Raw genomic sequence first — 14,326 nt, 5'->3', positions numbered from 1 at the left:
TTCTGTGCAATTACAAGTCAAAGAACTTGCTTTGATCCAATTTAATTCCTCTCTCTCTCTCTCTCTCTTTTCCCTTTCTGTACTTAGGAGATCAGGGGCATAATGGCTGCTACAACTGAATTCGTTGCCTGCCCTGCTCATAACGAATTCCCTACATGTCGTGATCGTTATCCGCCGCTATTTGAAGAGTGTATCAATCTTCGATTCTGGATTCTATTGAAACTTCTTGTTGTTGCTGGGAATTATTTTACCGCAGACTTTCCCGGACAGCCAAAGCAACTAGTCTGGCTTCGCTGGTTTGATTTCCATCACACCGAACTTCCCGGTTGGCTTTCATTAACAAATTTAAGGGTTCTAGAGCTTTATGGTACCTCCAGCTTACAGCAACTGTGGGAAAACAACGCTCAAGTCGAATATCTTGCCATACAGTTCTTTGCCAAAACCTTATTTTCTGTATTAATTACCCTGCTAGCTAAATATAATTGAAAATTGGGCGCAGCCTCCGAAAGAGTTGAGAGAGATGATTATTACTGCTACTGAAGGCAGCATTTTCCACACTTTTCCAAGCATAATTTCTAGTCTGGAGCGTTTGACAAAGATAGCCCTGATTTCTTACCATGGGAGAGAATTTCACTTTTCAAGACTGCCCGATGAGTTCTGTAATCTCCAATCCCTTGAGCACCTGGAGCTGCGACAACGTAAATTGCTGTCGTCACTCCCCGCCCGATTTGGGGATTTGAGAAACCTAGAGTATCTGGATTTGTACTCTTGCACGGAGTTGAGGATGCTACCGGTATCTTTTCAGCAATTGAGACACCTCAAGTATCTAGACTTGTCTGGTTGCAAAAGGCTTGATGAATTAAAACAGCAGCACAAAGAATAAAAATAGAGCTTAAAAACAGAGCAGCAAAAGACAAGACTCAAATGTATCAAAGAGCTATAAAGTTTCTTCATGTTATTACAGCTGAGAGAAATGCTCTATTTATAGAGTTCATACATATTTCTAGAGGGTTCTTGAGAAGTTTCAAGAAAGAAAGCACTCTAGAGATTTTTACATAATTTTAAATTCACATTTTGCACAAAGAGAGAGGCTCCAAGAAGCAAGTAGAAAGTTCTGGACTGTGCATTAAATGCCCAGCTACTATAATAAACATTATTTTTAACACCCCCCCATAATGTTTATTTGGAGAGAGTAGGAACATCTTTGAACTGCAATAGATCTTTAAATTTCGTAGATTTTACAACGGACAATGCTTTTGTAAATATATCAGCAAGTTGATCTTCTATTCCGCAAAATTGAAGCTCCACCTCTTGTCTTTCAATTAGATCTCGAACAAAATGATGATGCACTTCTATATGCTTGGACCTTGCATGATATACCGGATTTTTTGCTAGCTTGATAGTACTTTGATTATCACAAAATATTGTTGTTGGAGAGTCTTGTGGATGATGCAATTCTTCAAGTAACCTCTTAAGCCATAATGCTTCTTGAGATGCCTTTGATAAACTAATATATTCAACTTCTGTAGATGAGAGTGACACTGTTGATTGCTTCTTGCTACTCCACGAAATCGGTCCCGATCCAAGATGGAAGATATATCCTAAAGTTGACTTTCTATCATCAATGTCACCTACATAATCAGAATCTGTATATCCAACTAAAGTAGGTTCTCCTCCATATTTGTATTCAATGCCAAGCTGGTAAGTACCCTTAATATATCTTAATATTCTTTTAGCCACTTTCCAATGTTCAATGTGTGGATCTGCCATGTATCTCGATACAATACCAACTGCATATGCAATATCTGGTCTAGTTATAGTAAGATACAAAAGATCTCCAACAAGCTGCCTATATAATTTTCCATCCACTTTCTTTTAAGTAGAGTTAGCACCTAACTTTACTCCTATTTCACATGGTGTATTACATGGTTTACAATCACTCATATTGAATTTTTTAAGTACATCAAGAGCATATTTAGTTTGAGAGAGCATGATTCTTCCTTCTTCTTGCCATACTTGCATATCCAAAAAATAGTGCATTAGTCCTAAATCAATTATTTCGAAAGCTTGTTTGAGTTGATTTTTAGTTATCTCAATATCATGTGTGCGATCTCCTGTAATAATCAAGTCATCCACATACAATACAATGATAACAACCTTATTATCACAATATTTTACATACACATCTGGATCAACATTACTTCTTTTAAATCCAACTTCTAGGAAGTACTTATTAATTTTTGAGTACCATTCCCTTGGTGCTTGTTTGAGACCATAGAGTGATTTTCTTAATCTACTCACCAAATTCTCTTCTCCATACTTAATAAATCCTGGTGGTTGTTGCATATAAATTTCTTCTTTTAAGTCACCATGCAAAAATGCACTTTTTACATCCATTTGAAAAATTTTCCAACCAAACTTTGCAGCTAAAGCAACTATTGTACGAATGGAAGTCATCTTAGCTACTGGAGCAAAGGTTTCAATATAGTCTATACCTTCTTCTTGTGAGAAACCTTTAGCCACTAACCTTGCTTTGTATTTTTCAATAGCTCCATCTGATGTGAATTTGGTTCTATAGGTCCACTTGCAACCAACCACATTTTTGCCTTCTGGAAGTGTTGTTAGTTTCCATGTTCCATTCTTCATCAAAGAATTGTATTCTTCCTGCATAGCTGCTTCCCATTCTTCTTTTACTTTTGCTTCTTCATATGTGTTTGGAGTGTCAACTTGCATCACCTTAGTCATAAGAGCATAGTTAGAAAATATATATCTAGGACCTTCTTGATAAATTTCTTTGATGCTTCTAAATTTCTTTGGATTTTCATTATCACTTTCTTGAGCCTCATCCCATGTAGTGGTTTGCACACCTTGACTTTGACTATTGGTAGAAGTAGAATTTTTTTCATCAATCAAAATTGGAAAGAAAGATAATGTTGGAGAATTATCATTCTTAACATCTTCATCAAACCATACATTTCTTTTAATATAGATTTCATTAGCTCTAGGATTGTATAACCTATATCCTTTCGATTCTTCACTATATCCAACCATTATGCACTTCTCGCTTTTCCTTTCAAGTTTGCTCCTCCTTTCATCAGGAATGTGAGCATATGCTTTACAACCAAAAATTCTAAAATGAGATACTGTAGGCTTTCTTCCACTCCATGCCTCTTCTGGTGTTATGTTCAAAACTGCTTTAGTAGGTGTTCTATTCAAGATATATACGGTAGTATGAACTGCTTCAGCCCCAAATTTAGCTTCTAGATTTCTAGAATGAAGCATGCACCTAGCCATTTCTATTATAGTTCTATTTTTCCTTTCAGCAACACCATTTTTGTGGTGTGAATAAGAGACAGTTGATTCCTTTTTAATTCCATGTTCTTTACAAAAATCTAAAAGAGCTTTATTCATGTATTCAGTCCCTCTATCAGTTCTTAGTATCTTTAAGTACTTTCCACTTTGTTTTTCAGTCAAAACTTTAAACTCTTTAAACTTTTGAAACACTTCATCTTTCTTTTGTAGAAAATACACCCAAATTCTTCTACTATAATCATCTATAAAAGTGAGGGCATACCTTGATCCTCCAATTGATGATGTTTTGAAAGGACCCATTACATCACTATGGACTAAATGTAGAGGAGTTTTTGCTCTCCATGATTTACCTTGAGGGAAACTTTCCACATGTTGTTTTCTCATTGCACATCCTTCACACACCTTAGGGCTTAATGATATCTTTGGCAGCCCATGCACCATTTGTAATTTCTCCATAAGCATGAGACTTTGAAAATTGATGTGCCCCAAACGCTCATGCCATAACCTGCTCATATCATCATATTGGGCAATAGCACACATATGTTTATCTCCACATTTAGAAGTAAATTCTTGAAATTTATATAATCCATTCTCCATTTTACCAATTGCAATGACTCTATAATTATCATTGACATTCTTGATTAAGCACTTATCATTGTAGAATTCTATTTTATGTCCTTGACTTGCAATTTGAGATACTAAAAGCAGATTTGTTTTTAATTCAGGGACTAATTTCACATTTTTGAACAAACCATTATCAACTTTGACATTACCAGTCCCTTTAACTTCTAAAACACTATTATCCCCCAAATATATTTTCTCTATTTTATTTTCACTTATTGATTCAAATTGATTCTCATTATGAGACATGTGTTGTGTAGCACCAGAATCAATAACCCAATCTTCTTTGAAAGTATTATTTTCTTTAAGTGCAACACAAAATGCATTTCTTTTAGAATCTCCTAATTTTGGATAATTATTTACTTTCTTTTCTACATCTCTTTTCTTCTTGAAACATTCATTTTCCTTATGACCCATTTTACCACAATAATGACATTTCCATTTACTTCTATTATGATCTATATATGAAATACTCTTATTTTCATTCTTCCAATTTCTTTCTTTAGATTCATTTTCTTGTGACTTCTTATAATATTGTTTTCCTTTCATTACAAATGCTTGAGATTCACCATCAAATGATTCTTTTTCTTTAACTTGTCTTTTCTCTTCTTGAACCAACTTAGCACACAATTCTTCTGGTTTAATATTTTTTAATTTATCTGCAGTATCTAAACCCCTTATAAATGATTGATAAGATCCTGAAAGACTTTGTAATATAATTTGCACAAAATCTTTATCATCTATATCTTTTCCAAGAGAAGCAAACTCATTTTTCTTTTCCTTTAACTTACTTAAATGTGGGATTATCTCTTGTGAGCTTGATAATTTCAAATTGTATAATTCAGTTGTGAGAGATAAGATCCATACATCACCTAAATTTTGATATAAATCTTTCAAAATCTCCCAAACTTTGACTCCACTTCTCTCATTACGAACTTCTGAAAAAACTTCTTCTGAAAGTGTAAGCTTGATTAGTGTTGCTGCCCTCTTGTCCTTTTTATCCCAATTATCTTGATCATTTCCTGGATTTGTAGGCCTTTGTTCACTACCAGTCACAATATCATAACAATTTTGAAGGGTTAGAGTGATTTCAACATGAGATACTCAATCATAATAATTTTTTTCATTTAATTTAACTGTAGGTAAAGTCACACCAAGTGATTTCATTGTTAAATTCTTTCCTTTTTTTTTGGATGAGAATGAAAGATATTTAAAAACTTGAACACCCAAGCTTGAAGCTGAAAAAATCTCACCAATTTGTTGAAGAAAAAACACTTTTCTTTTGCTGCAATATCCTTCCTTTGATGTAGTTTTTTTGTCCCAAACCAAACTGCTGTTTACTCCTTAGTTACAGCCTGCAAATGTAAAGATTCACACAAGAAAAACACATATATTCATTTCAAAAGCATCATATATTCACAGCCCAAAGAACTGAAAATGCTCTGATACCATGATGAATTAAAATAGCAGCACAAAGAATAAAAACAGAGCTTAAAAACAGAGCAGCAAAAGACAAGACTCAAATATATCAAAGAGCTATAAAGTTTCTTCATGTTATTACAGCTGAGAGAATTGCTCTATTTATAGAGCTCATACATATTTCTAGAGGGTTCTTGAGAAGCTTCAAGAAAAGAAGCACTCTAGAGATTTCTACATAATTTTAAATTCACATTTTGCACAAAGAGAAAGGCTCCAAGAAGCAGGTAGAAAGTTCTGGACTGTGCATTAAATGCCCAGCTACTATAATAAACATTATTTTTAACAAGGCTCATCTTAGAGGAAGACATTCTTAAGAACATTACACAGCTAGAGAATGTGAACCTTTCAGGATGCCTAGCCATTAAGAAATTACCTCATCAAATTACAGATCAGGCATGTTTGAGAGAGCTCCAACTTAAAGATACTAGTTTGGAGGAGTTACCGAGTAACATCGGGCGCCTGAGTAAATTGGAAGTGCTGACATTAGGGAGTCCGTTATTGAATAGCTTGCCAGATTCTCTTGGAAATTTATCCAGCTTGAAAAGCCTTTCAATTATTGACTGTATGGCTTTGGAATCTTTACCCAACACACTTGGGCATCTACGACTTCTAGAAGATCTTTGTATAGAGTCCACGGAAGTGAGGGCTTTCCCTGAAGGATTTACACAGCTGGCTAACCTTCGAACCTTGAAGATTTCTGATTGCCCACTTGCAGAAGTCGATTTTGGGTCAGTAACTTCCTTTGCATTGGAGAAGCTCACAGTGCTAGATTTAAACGAGACACACGTGAGCAGAATTTCAATTTCTGAAAACTGTTGTCCAAGACTTGAAACACTCCGTCTTAGCAATAATGAGCATTTGGAGGAAATTGAAATGTCGCCAGGAACAGTTAAGAATATAGAATTGTCAGAATGTGAAAAACTCAAGAATATAAAGGGTATTGCTGCTCTAGTCTCGATCATTCCGAATTCGGAAAACTAGACTGACTGCTTACAAACAGATAGCAGCAAATGTCATCATGAAATAGCAATTATTTGCCACTCGAAGTAACTACAGTTTGTAGGTCTAGCAGTTTTCTTTTGGAAGAGCAAGGATTATGTGTTCTAGCCGTCGGTTTATTCTTCTTAAATGTCGTTATTATTAATGTCTTCTTTGGATTTCAACATGGAATTGCATATTTCTTTGTCTGGGGATGAAAGTCTGCCCTAAAATTAACGTAGATGTCTGGTGAAGCATATTATATCAACAATTTATCAGTGCAATAATTAGACTCCACATTAATTTGGGAGAAATGATATGAGATTAAGCTTGTCTGAATTATTGAGATAAAATGAGGATTTATTCAGAATTCAGTATGGCGATAATGTTGACCTCTTAATTAATTTAGAGATGTAAGAAATCAAAGTTTAGGATCAGATTTTAACCTTAGTCTTGGGATTTGGTGAGAATAAAGAGTTTAAGAAAGAGATGAGTTTAATATTATCAGGTATAAATCTCTATTATATATAAAGGACATTCTTGATGATAATCAAACTTCAAGATTTACATAATAATTTAAAATAGAGAAAAGTTAAGGATTATAGAAGTTGATCATTCTTTAGATACATAATCAAGTTATTTAAGTTTCAATTGTGACAAAGATTTACATCACTGAAATTTTATCTTTGTGATATGTGATTGATGTGTTCTACATATATTGAAATTTGCTTCTTACAAGAAATAATTTGAACCAACTATAATAATTTATTCCTTCAGTGTGGTTCACTTGGCCAAGTAGAATTCGAAGAACAATGTATCAAGGGTGGATGATATATTATGCAAATGTATTGTTGTCCTTTTATATATTTGTCATGTTGATTTCTTAGCAATCAATAGAACAAAATATTTTTACTTCACACACAAATACTCCTTGACATAGAACTCTAATATGTAATTGCAGCTTTCTTGTATATGGTCTCAGTAAATACAAAACAGACTAAAGTAAATACTTAAGTTATTAAATTTTATTATGACTATTTAAAGTATAGAAACATTCATGAATACATTTAGATGATAAAATATTGATATTTATTAACTTCATCTCTAGTAGTTAAAAAAGAAGCATTACACAATAAAACATAGAAAAGAAAACCCATACCTTTACTTATCATTTTCGTTTGAAAAAAATGGCTATCAACCAATAATTGATTGATTGAATATTTAATTTTAAAAAAATCTTTTCCCTTTCAAGCTTAGTAATATATAGTAACATAATTAATTGTTTGAAGATTTATTTTTGATCTCATCTCGCCTACAAATTCAATATAAACAACCACCTACAAAGAAATCAACTAGAATATAAAACATTAGAATGAGAATGACATAAAATTTTGACATACAAATGGTAACCACCATGAATCTAATAAATTGAAATTAACCATTGAGTTTACAATAGAAACTCTATTGGGCTTATGACCTATTTTAAATGAGGACAAAATGAATCACCAAGCTAGAAGAAAAATATTTTAAAATAATTAGATCTATTAGAACATGTACAAGTTTCAAAATAATTAGTAAATTTATACCATACATGAACATATAAGCTTTAAGGAAGACGAGGGAGAAACAAGTGAAGATGAATATGTCATGTATAATCAAGCAAGTCATCCTAAGGTATTTTTAATAAAAAGATACCTCTAAGCGAGAAGCATCAATCACAATAGCTGGCGATGAGTATATAAGACTGAGAAATATATCAACCACTCTTAGATGATATAAAAAAATATTATATGAACAAAGTGTCAATGCATGATGAAACCATGAAAACCATGTTATTATATTAATGCTACCAACTACCATAAACAAACAATATAATTTGATAATAGATATAGTAAGATCATAAAAATAATATAAGCAATGCAGCCATATCTACAAGATCACTGTTGATGAAAAAGACCATAATATACAAGAATAATTTTACTAGAGACCAGAAATACTGCCAAAACACTAAGACAATACTGCAATTTAAAATGACCACAAGTCCATAAAATGTGCTGAAATATCATGAAAATTTTATGATAATGAAAGATAAAATATAAAGGATTGCCAACCAACCATTGAATAATGAATGAAAGATAACAAAACCACGAATAATTATAAAACGACACCACAATTGAGAGTTAAATAAACTGGTGACAAGTATAACGTAACAAAAGAAGGCTAGATACATGCATCTAAGTTAACATAAAATGTAACAACAGGGAATTATATCAAAAAAATTTGAGATCAATAATACACAAACGAAAGACTACAGCGATGCATACTACACACGAAGCCTGTCTAAAGCCCTGGATACAAAACCCAGATAAACAAGATTGACGCACGTCAATATCTCCGGTTTTTAAGGAAATCGCCTCAGAAAAATAAGAAGTCCGGTTTTTCACTAAGAAAAACGGTCTGATTGCTCACAGTTGAAAGAGTTTAGAGGTAATTGAACGGCTTAATTGAACCTCTCTGTTGAGTCAGTCGAAACCGCCGCCATTGAAGCTGATCTGATATTATCTGCACCCAATTCTGGACATCCTGTTATCTCAAGCTTTACTACATCTGAAAGGCCATTTATGATGCGCAGCATTGGACATTCATACATCTTTACCGTCCTTACTGACTTTGAGAAGATATCTATCTCGATTAAATGGCGATTTAGCTCAAGCTGCAGAGTCTCAAGTTTCGGGCAACAACTTTGAGTAATAGATAGTCTACTCACGTCGGTTGCTTTTAGATGTATCACCTTGAGTTTCCGCAATGAAGAACATGACGCTGACCCGACATCCAACTGGGAGATTGGACAGTCAAAAATCTTCAAAGCTTGGAGATTACTCAGTTTCCAAAATCCTTGAGGTAAAGACCTCACTCCAGACGACTTAATGCACAAATATTCTAAAAGATTGAAATGCTCTATAGACTCGGGGAGAGATTTCAGTTTGATGCATCCTGTAATTTTGAGATTTATCAAGCTTGACAAAAAGCCAAAAGACTCTGGGAACTCTGTCAAGTGCGGACTTCCAATCATCAGCGATTCCAATTTGCTTAGTTGGCCGATGTTATTTGGTACATCCTTTAGCATTGTTTTTTTCAGGTGGAGCTCCCTTAAGTATTTCTGCTCCGCAATTTGCAAGGGCAAGTCTTGAACTTTAGAACATCCTATGAAATACAACTTCTTCAGCTTTCTCATGTTTTCAAGCATGTCTGGCAAAGATGGAAGCTTCTTACAACCTGATAAATCAAGATATTCCAGGTTTACGAGCTGCTTGAAAGAAACTGGCAACCTCCTTAGCATCTGGCAAGAGTACAAATCCAGATGCCGCAGTTTTCTTAGTTTCCCAAAATGAGTCGGCAGTGTTGACAGAAATTTGCAATGCCGTAGCTCCAGGTGTTCCAGCGATTGGAGATGACAAAACTCTTCTGGCAGCTCTTTAATGCTGAACTCTTTACAAACACAACCTAACAGTGCTATTTTTCTCAGATGTTTCAGATTTGATATTGAACTTGGGAGCCTTTCAAAACTAGCACTCCAGGTGCCAGCAATAATCAGCTCTCTTAAATACAAAGGTGCCTGCTTGCAAGATTCGATTTTGGTTAACTCAGACAACATAATTGGAATAAAGATTTGAAAATATCTGTAAAACAGGCTACTTACATGCTTAGTATCGGTCCAAAGTTCTTGCAAGTTTAAAGCGCCATTAAGCTCTAATACTCTCAAATTTTTCAATGAAAGCCATTCAGGAAGATTTGTATGACTGGAATCATTCCAGCGAAGCCAGAGCAGTTCTCTTGATAACTTGCCAACATCTTGATCTAGAAATTCTCCGGTAGAGACCAAAAGTTTTAATCCAAGCGAGATCTTCTCTTTCCAGGGGTTACAAACATTGGAAACGGCGTTTGTCATCCCTCTAATTGGGATGGGTTTCTAAATAAAAAATCAAAAGAAAAAGTTAGAAATATCGTAAAACAACAATAATAGAGTACCCTGTTTGAATGACAAAAGTAAAAGCCTTGACTTCACCTGAGGATTAATCGAGGGAATCGAAGTGAATTGTTGTGGAGACCAGAGGCGATAGGGTGAGTGTCGATGTGCAATGCGCCTTCCTAGATCCCTCAAATGATCATGCATTTGTATGATATCATAATCGTCTACTTCAACTAGACACTTATTGAGAAGTCTATCCAAACCGATCTGCGCATTCCAACCAGATCCTTCCCTTACTTCGATGGCCAAACTTACCTCCTCTCCAATGAAGAAACAAGCTATATCCAAGAACGTTTCCTTATCTTCTTTATCTAACGCATCAAAACAGACTTCCAGCTGTCCTCTGATGCCCCTTTCTGATACTTTGGATAACTGTTTTAATGTATATTGCCAATGATCCCTGCAAGACTCGCCATAGACCTTTCCTCCGAGTACCTTGAGTGATAAAGGGAGACCGTTGCAAACTCTTAAGAACTTCTCAACGAGATCCTCAAATCCCAAAAATGGAAAGGGTTGTAAAAATGCATGCCAGCAGAAGAGTTGTTTGGCATAAGTGGCTTTGAGAAGCTTCATGTGATAAATGATAGATATGCCTCTTTCTTTAAGAACGTCTACCTTTCGCGTGGTGACAACAATCAAACTCCCCTCGCCAAGACTCTTCTCTGCTGGCAAAAGAGCATCCAACTGGTCTGTATCATCCACATCGTCTAAAATGACAAGCACGGAAACAAATCTCAAATGGCTGTTAAGAATACCTTTGCCTGCTTCTACTTCGTCAAAGGATACACTTTTGACATCGAGGTCATCTAGGAGCTTTCTCTGTTTTTCAACCAGTAGTCCTTTCTCTGTGGCATCTCGAATATTGCACAGAAAACTTGACCTAGAAAAGATTGATGATCTCTTCTTATATATTTCCTTTGCAAGAGTGGTTTTGCCAGAGCCACCCATTCCGCTAATTCCCACAATCTGTATTTTGCCAGTACACTTCCCTACAATCTCGTCAAAGTAACTCACGGCTTCATATAGACCTACCAAATGGTTGACAACCTCTGTCGGCACCTTGTTTGTCTCTTTCACTACACGTTTCACCAGATTCTTCATTACCCTCTTCTCGTCTCTGGAAACGTGAACCGAACTCGAAGTGAGTAGGAATAAAATGAGATGAAACACATGCTATGCTACAGTTTAAAAGTTATTTTACAGACACCTATTTCTTCCTTTTCTTTTAAAAATTATTTTATCGATAGCCATTCGTAGAATTGCATGGTTTCAATTACATTTGAAGAGACTCAGAAACAGTAATAAATCTCTCTCACTATTGAATGCTAAAATTTTCCGAGGCTTCCTAGCACGGAAAGTTATGCCTTGCCAATGAATAGAAATAAAAGAAAGAACTCCAACCTCCCACTAAAAGCCACAAATTTCCCATGCCACCGAATTCAAGCAATGATGTCCATTGTTTAACGCTTCGACAAAGTCGTTGAGGAGCCTTGAAGGGCGTTGGACAACGAATAGACAATAATTGATCTTGTTAATAGACAATAATTGATCTGAGAACAGGAAAAAGTGTTGCAGGGATTATTCGTTCTGATCGATTTGGATATCCATTATTTGTAAGATACTTAGAAAGGTCAATGCCAAAATAGCCACGATGTTTTGGTTGAGCTGCAATTTTTTTTTTTTTTGAGTTCTACAAAAATGATATAACCTGGTGAATAGGCAATATTAGTTAAAGTTTCAAGAAGGTAGCCAATCGAAATTAAAAGAACAAGAGTCTTTAATTCTGCGCCTGAAAATTCACGAGTCAAAGTTCGATATTAGAGCAAGGAGGAATAAACAAGCCATGGGCCTCTGGAAAGAGCAACCTAAGTACGATGGCTTTAGCAAAATAGAAAACGGTATTTATCTCTTCGTAAAGTTCTGCATACCACCATGCCAAATTTTATGCGAAAATTCAACATTTGTTAACCATGTCAGAATTACCACTTTCAGAGAACCTTTCCGCAGATGTCCAGTAAATGTTGATTCTCCCGAGTTATTTACATGTTATAACAATTTAGATTTGGAAGAATAGAATTAGGAATTTGGTTTTCGAAATTTTTGTCATGAATTATTTTGAAAACAAATTTGAGCCCACCAAACATTCAAACTCCAAATCAATTTATAGAGGCCACAAATAAGGCCATCACGCCTAACCAGTGCTGAAAGATCCGACATAAACTTGCCATATTAAATCCACACAACGATGACTAGAAAACCGAACACAGCCAATTGGTTTCTCACGAGATATTTTTGCTGATTGTTAATATTAGAAAGCATGTTACAGTTAAGGAATAAGAGTCTGTTTTACGCATATTTAGAGTACTTGACAGTTAATACTCTAAACTTAAAATTGAAAGGATACACAGCAAGTATTTTACAATCAAAACCACTCTAAAGGGGCGTCAATATTAAACTTAGAGGGGAAGAGGAGGAGTAAGGTACTTACTCAAGATTTCTAATAATAATGCCATCAGTAGAATATGAAACTTTTCGGAGTGCCCCTGTCCATTGCTGAAGGTCTTCTGTGGTGTAAGCATCTGCCTTTTCGTGGCCGGAGAAGACTTGTGCATATATTCCTTTCCCTACAACAACCCATCTTAAATCAAAAGGTTCAATATGATAGAAGATGGGGATAATCGTGGTATGGGTTTTGATCATAAATGTCAGTTCCGCCAAACACCGGGGAGATTGTGCATAACAGTGAGAGAAAATGACTATATGGATTGAAGCACTAGCCATGGCTTCCTCTAACTGTCTAGGCGTCAAATCCCATAAGTTGAGCCTATGGTTGTCCAAAAACACTTGCAGACCCAAGCCATCTAGGTAATTGCAGATATTATCCGCTAGCGCCTGTTCGACAACTTGACTAGAATGACTTATAAATACATCGTAGGCCATGTGATTCGATCCAGGAGGCGATGGGATTCTGAGAGCGTCAAAAGCATTTCGTAGCCCATATTTGGGCTGCCCGTCACTGGTAGAAGAGACACCCATAGATGCAAATTGAGATATACAAGAATTCTTACAAAGGCAGCTTCGTGTTTGGAGAAGTACCTAGATTAAAGTTGACATTAAATTAATTTTGACTGAACAGTGCGGAAGACAGATAGCCGGCTTGGTACAGAAATATTGTGAGAAGATGAAATTAAATTTCATATGAGCAATGAAGAAAGGAAGTCAGGAACTTGGACACGGAGGATATTTTTGAGGGAGAAGGCCAGTTTAGAAGTAGCGCAGAAGCATCATTTGGTCTCTTTCGCCGAGTTTTGAAGTAATACACAAGTTTATTGCGTTGTCTCCAAATTAATATTATTAGTTCTTGTCTACGGCAAGTAATTATAATTATGGCATTGTTTGATGGTTAGGGGCAATTAATATAATCAATAGCATTAAGAATTTTTCAAACATATGGATCTAGAATATAGTTCATATATTTATAAATATTATAAAAAATAAAAGAAAAATCTATTTATTAATAAAAAATAGTGAAAAGTAAACAGAATAATTTTAAAGCTTCCTTTCATATCATATTTTCATGGCTGTGATAGTCCTATCATTTTCACTGCCATAACTTCCTACATAATGTCCCACATCTCCATAGTTGTCACTGCCATAGTTTCAACGTCTTCCATAGCCACTGCTCTTCGTCACCATCAATACTTACCTAATTCAGGGGTAAAATTATAGTTACAATTTCCATAGAAAATTTGACAACCATTAACCATCTTCCCCTTTGATTTCTCAAGGCACCAAGATGTTAGATCAAAATTTCAAACCAAGAGAAGATTAAAAAGATCACTTTACAGGAACACAAAGCAAAGTTCAACAATTGCAATTCTTAACAAAAATATAAATTAGAATTTA

At 35.1% G+C, this 14,326-nt stretch overlaps 2 protein-coding genes across 2 annotated transcripts in view; one reads left to right on the top strand and one right to left on the bottom strand.

The window, feature by feature from the left end:
* LOC149545647 (uncharacterized) overlaps nt 1-6,393 on the top strand; it is a 96,215-nt gene extending 89,822 nt beyond the window's left edge. The window contains exons 9-11 of the mRNA XM_089793815.1: nt 88-408; nt 500-849; nt 5,700-6,393. Of these exons, the coding sequence (XP_089649941.1) occupies nt 88-408; nt 500-849; nt 5,700-6,393 (1,365 nt within the window). The remainder of the gene's footprint in view (nt 1-87; nt 409-499; nt 850-5,699) is intronic.
* A 2,204-nt stretch (nt 6,394-8,597) lies between these two features.
* On the bottom strand, nt 8,598-13,456 carry LOC149545646 (disease resistance protein Roq1-like). Its single transcript, XM_089794250.1, has 4 exons — nt 12,909-13,456; nt 10,457-11,537; nt 10,091-10,360; nt 8,598-10,006 (listed from the first exon to the last, which is right to left on the bottom strand). Exons 1-4 carry the CDS (start codon nt 13,454-13,456, stop codon nt 8,891-8,893), a joined length of 3,015 nt encoding a protein of 1,004 aa, XP_089650376.1. The 3' UTR covers nt 8,598-8,890.
* Between the last annotated feature and the right edge of the window lie 870 nt (nt 13,457-14,326).

The sequence above is a fragment of the Cupressus sempervirens genome, chromosome 7 (assembly GCF_028749045.1).
Source record: "Cupressus sempervirens isolate cs-2001-9-10 chromosome 7, ASM2874904v1, whole genome shotgun sequence".
NCBI classification, from domain to species: domain Eukaryota; kingdom Viridiplantae; phylum Streptophyta; class Pinopsida; order Cupressales; family Cupressaceae; genus Cupressus; species Cupressus sempervirens.
This window is presented reverse-complemented; position numbering and strand designations above follow the sequence as displayed.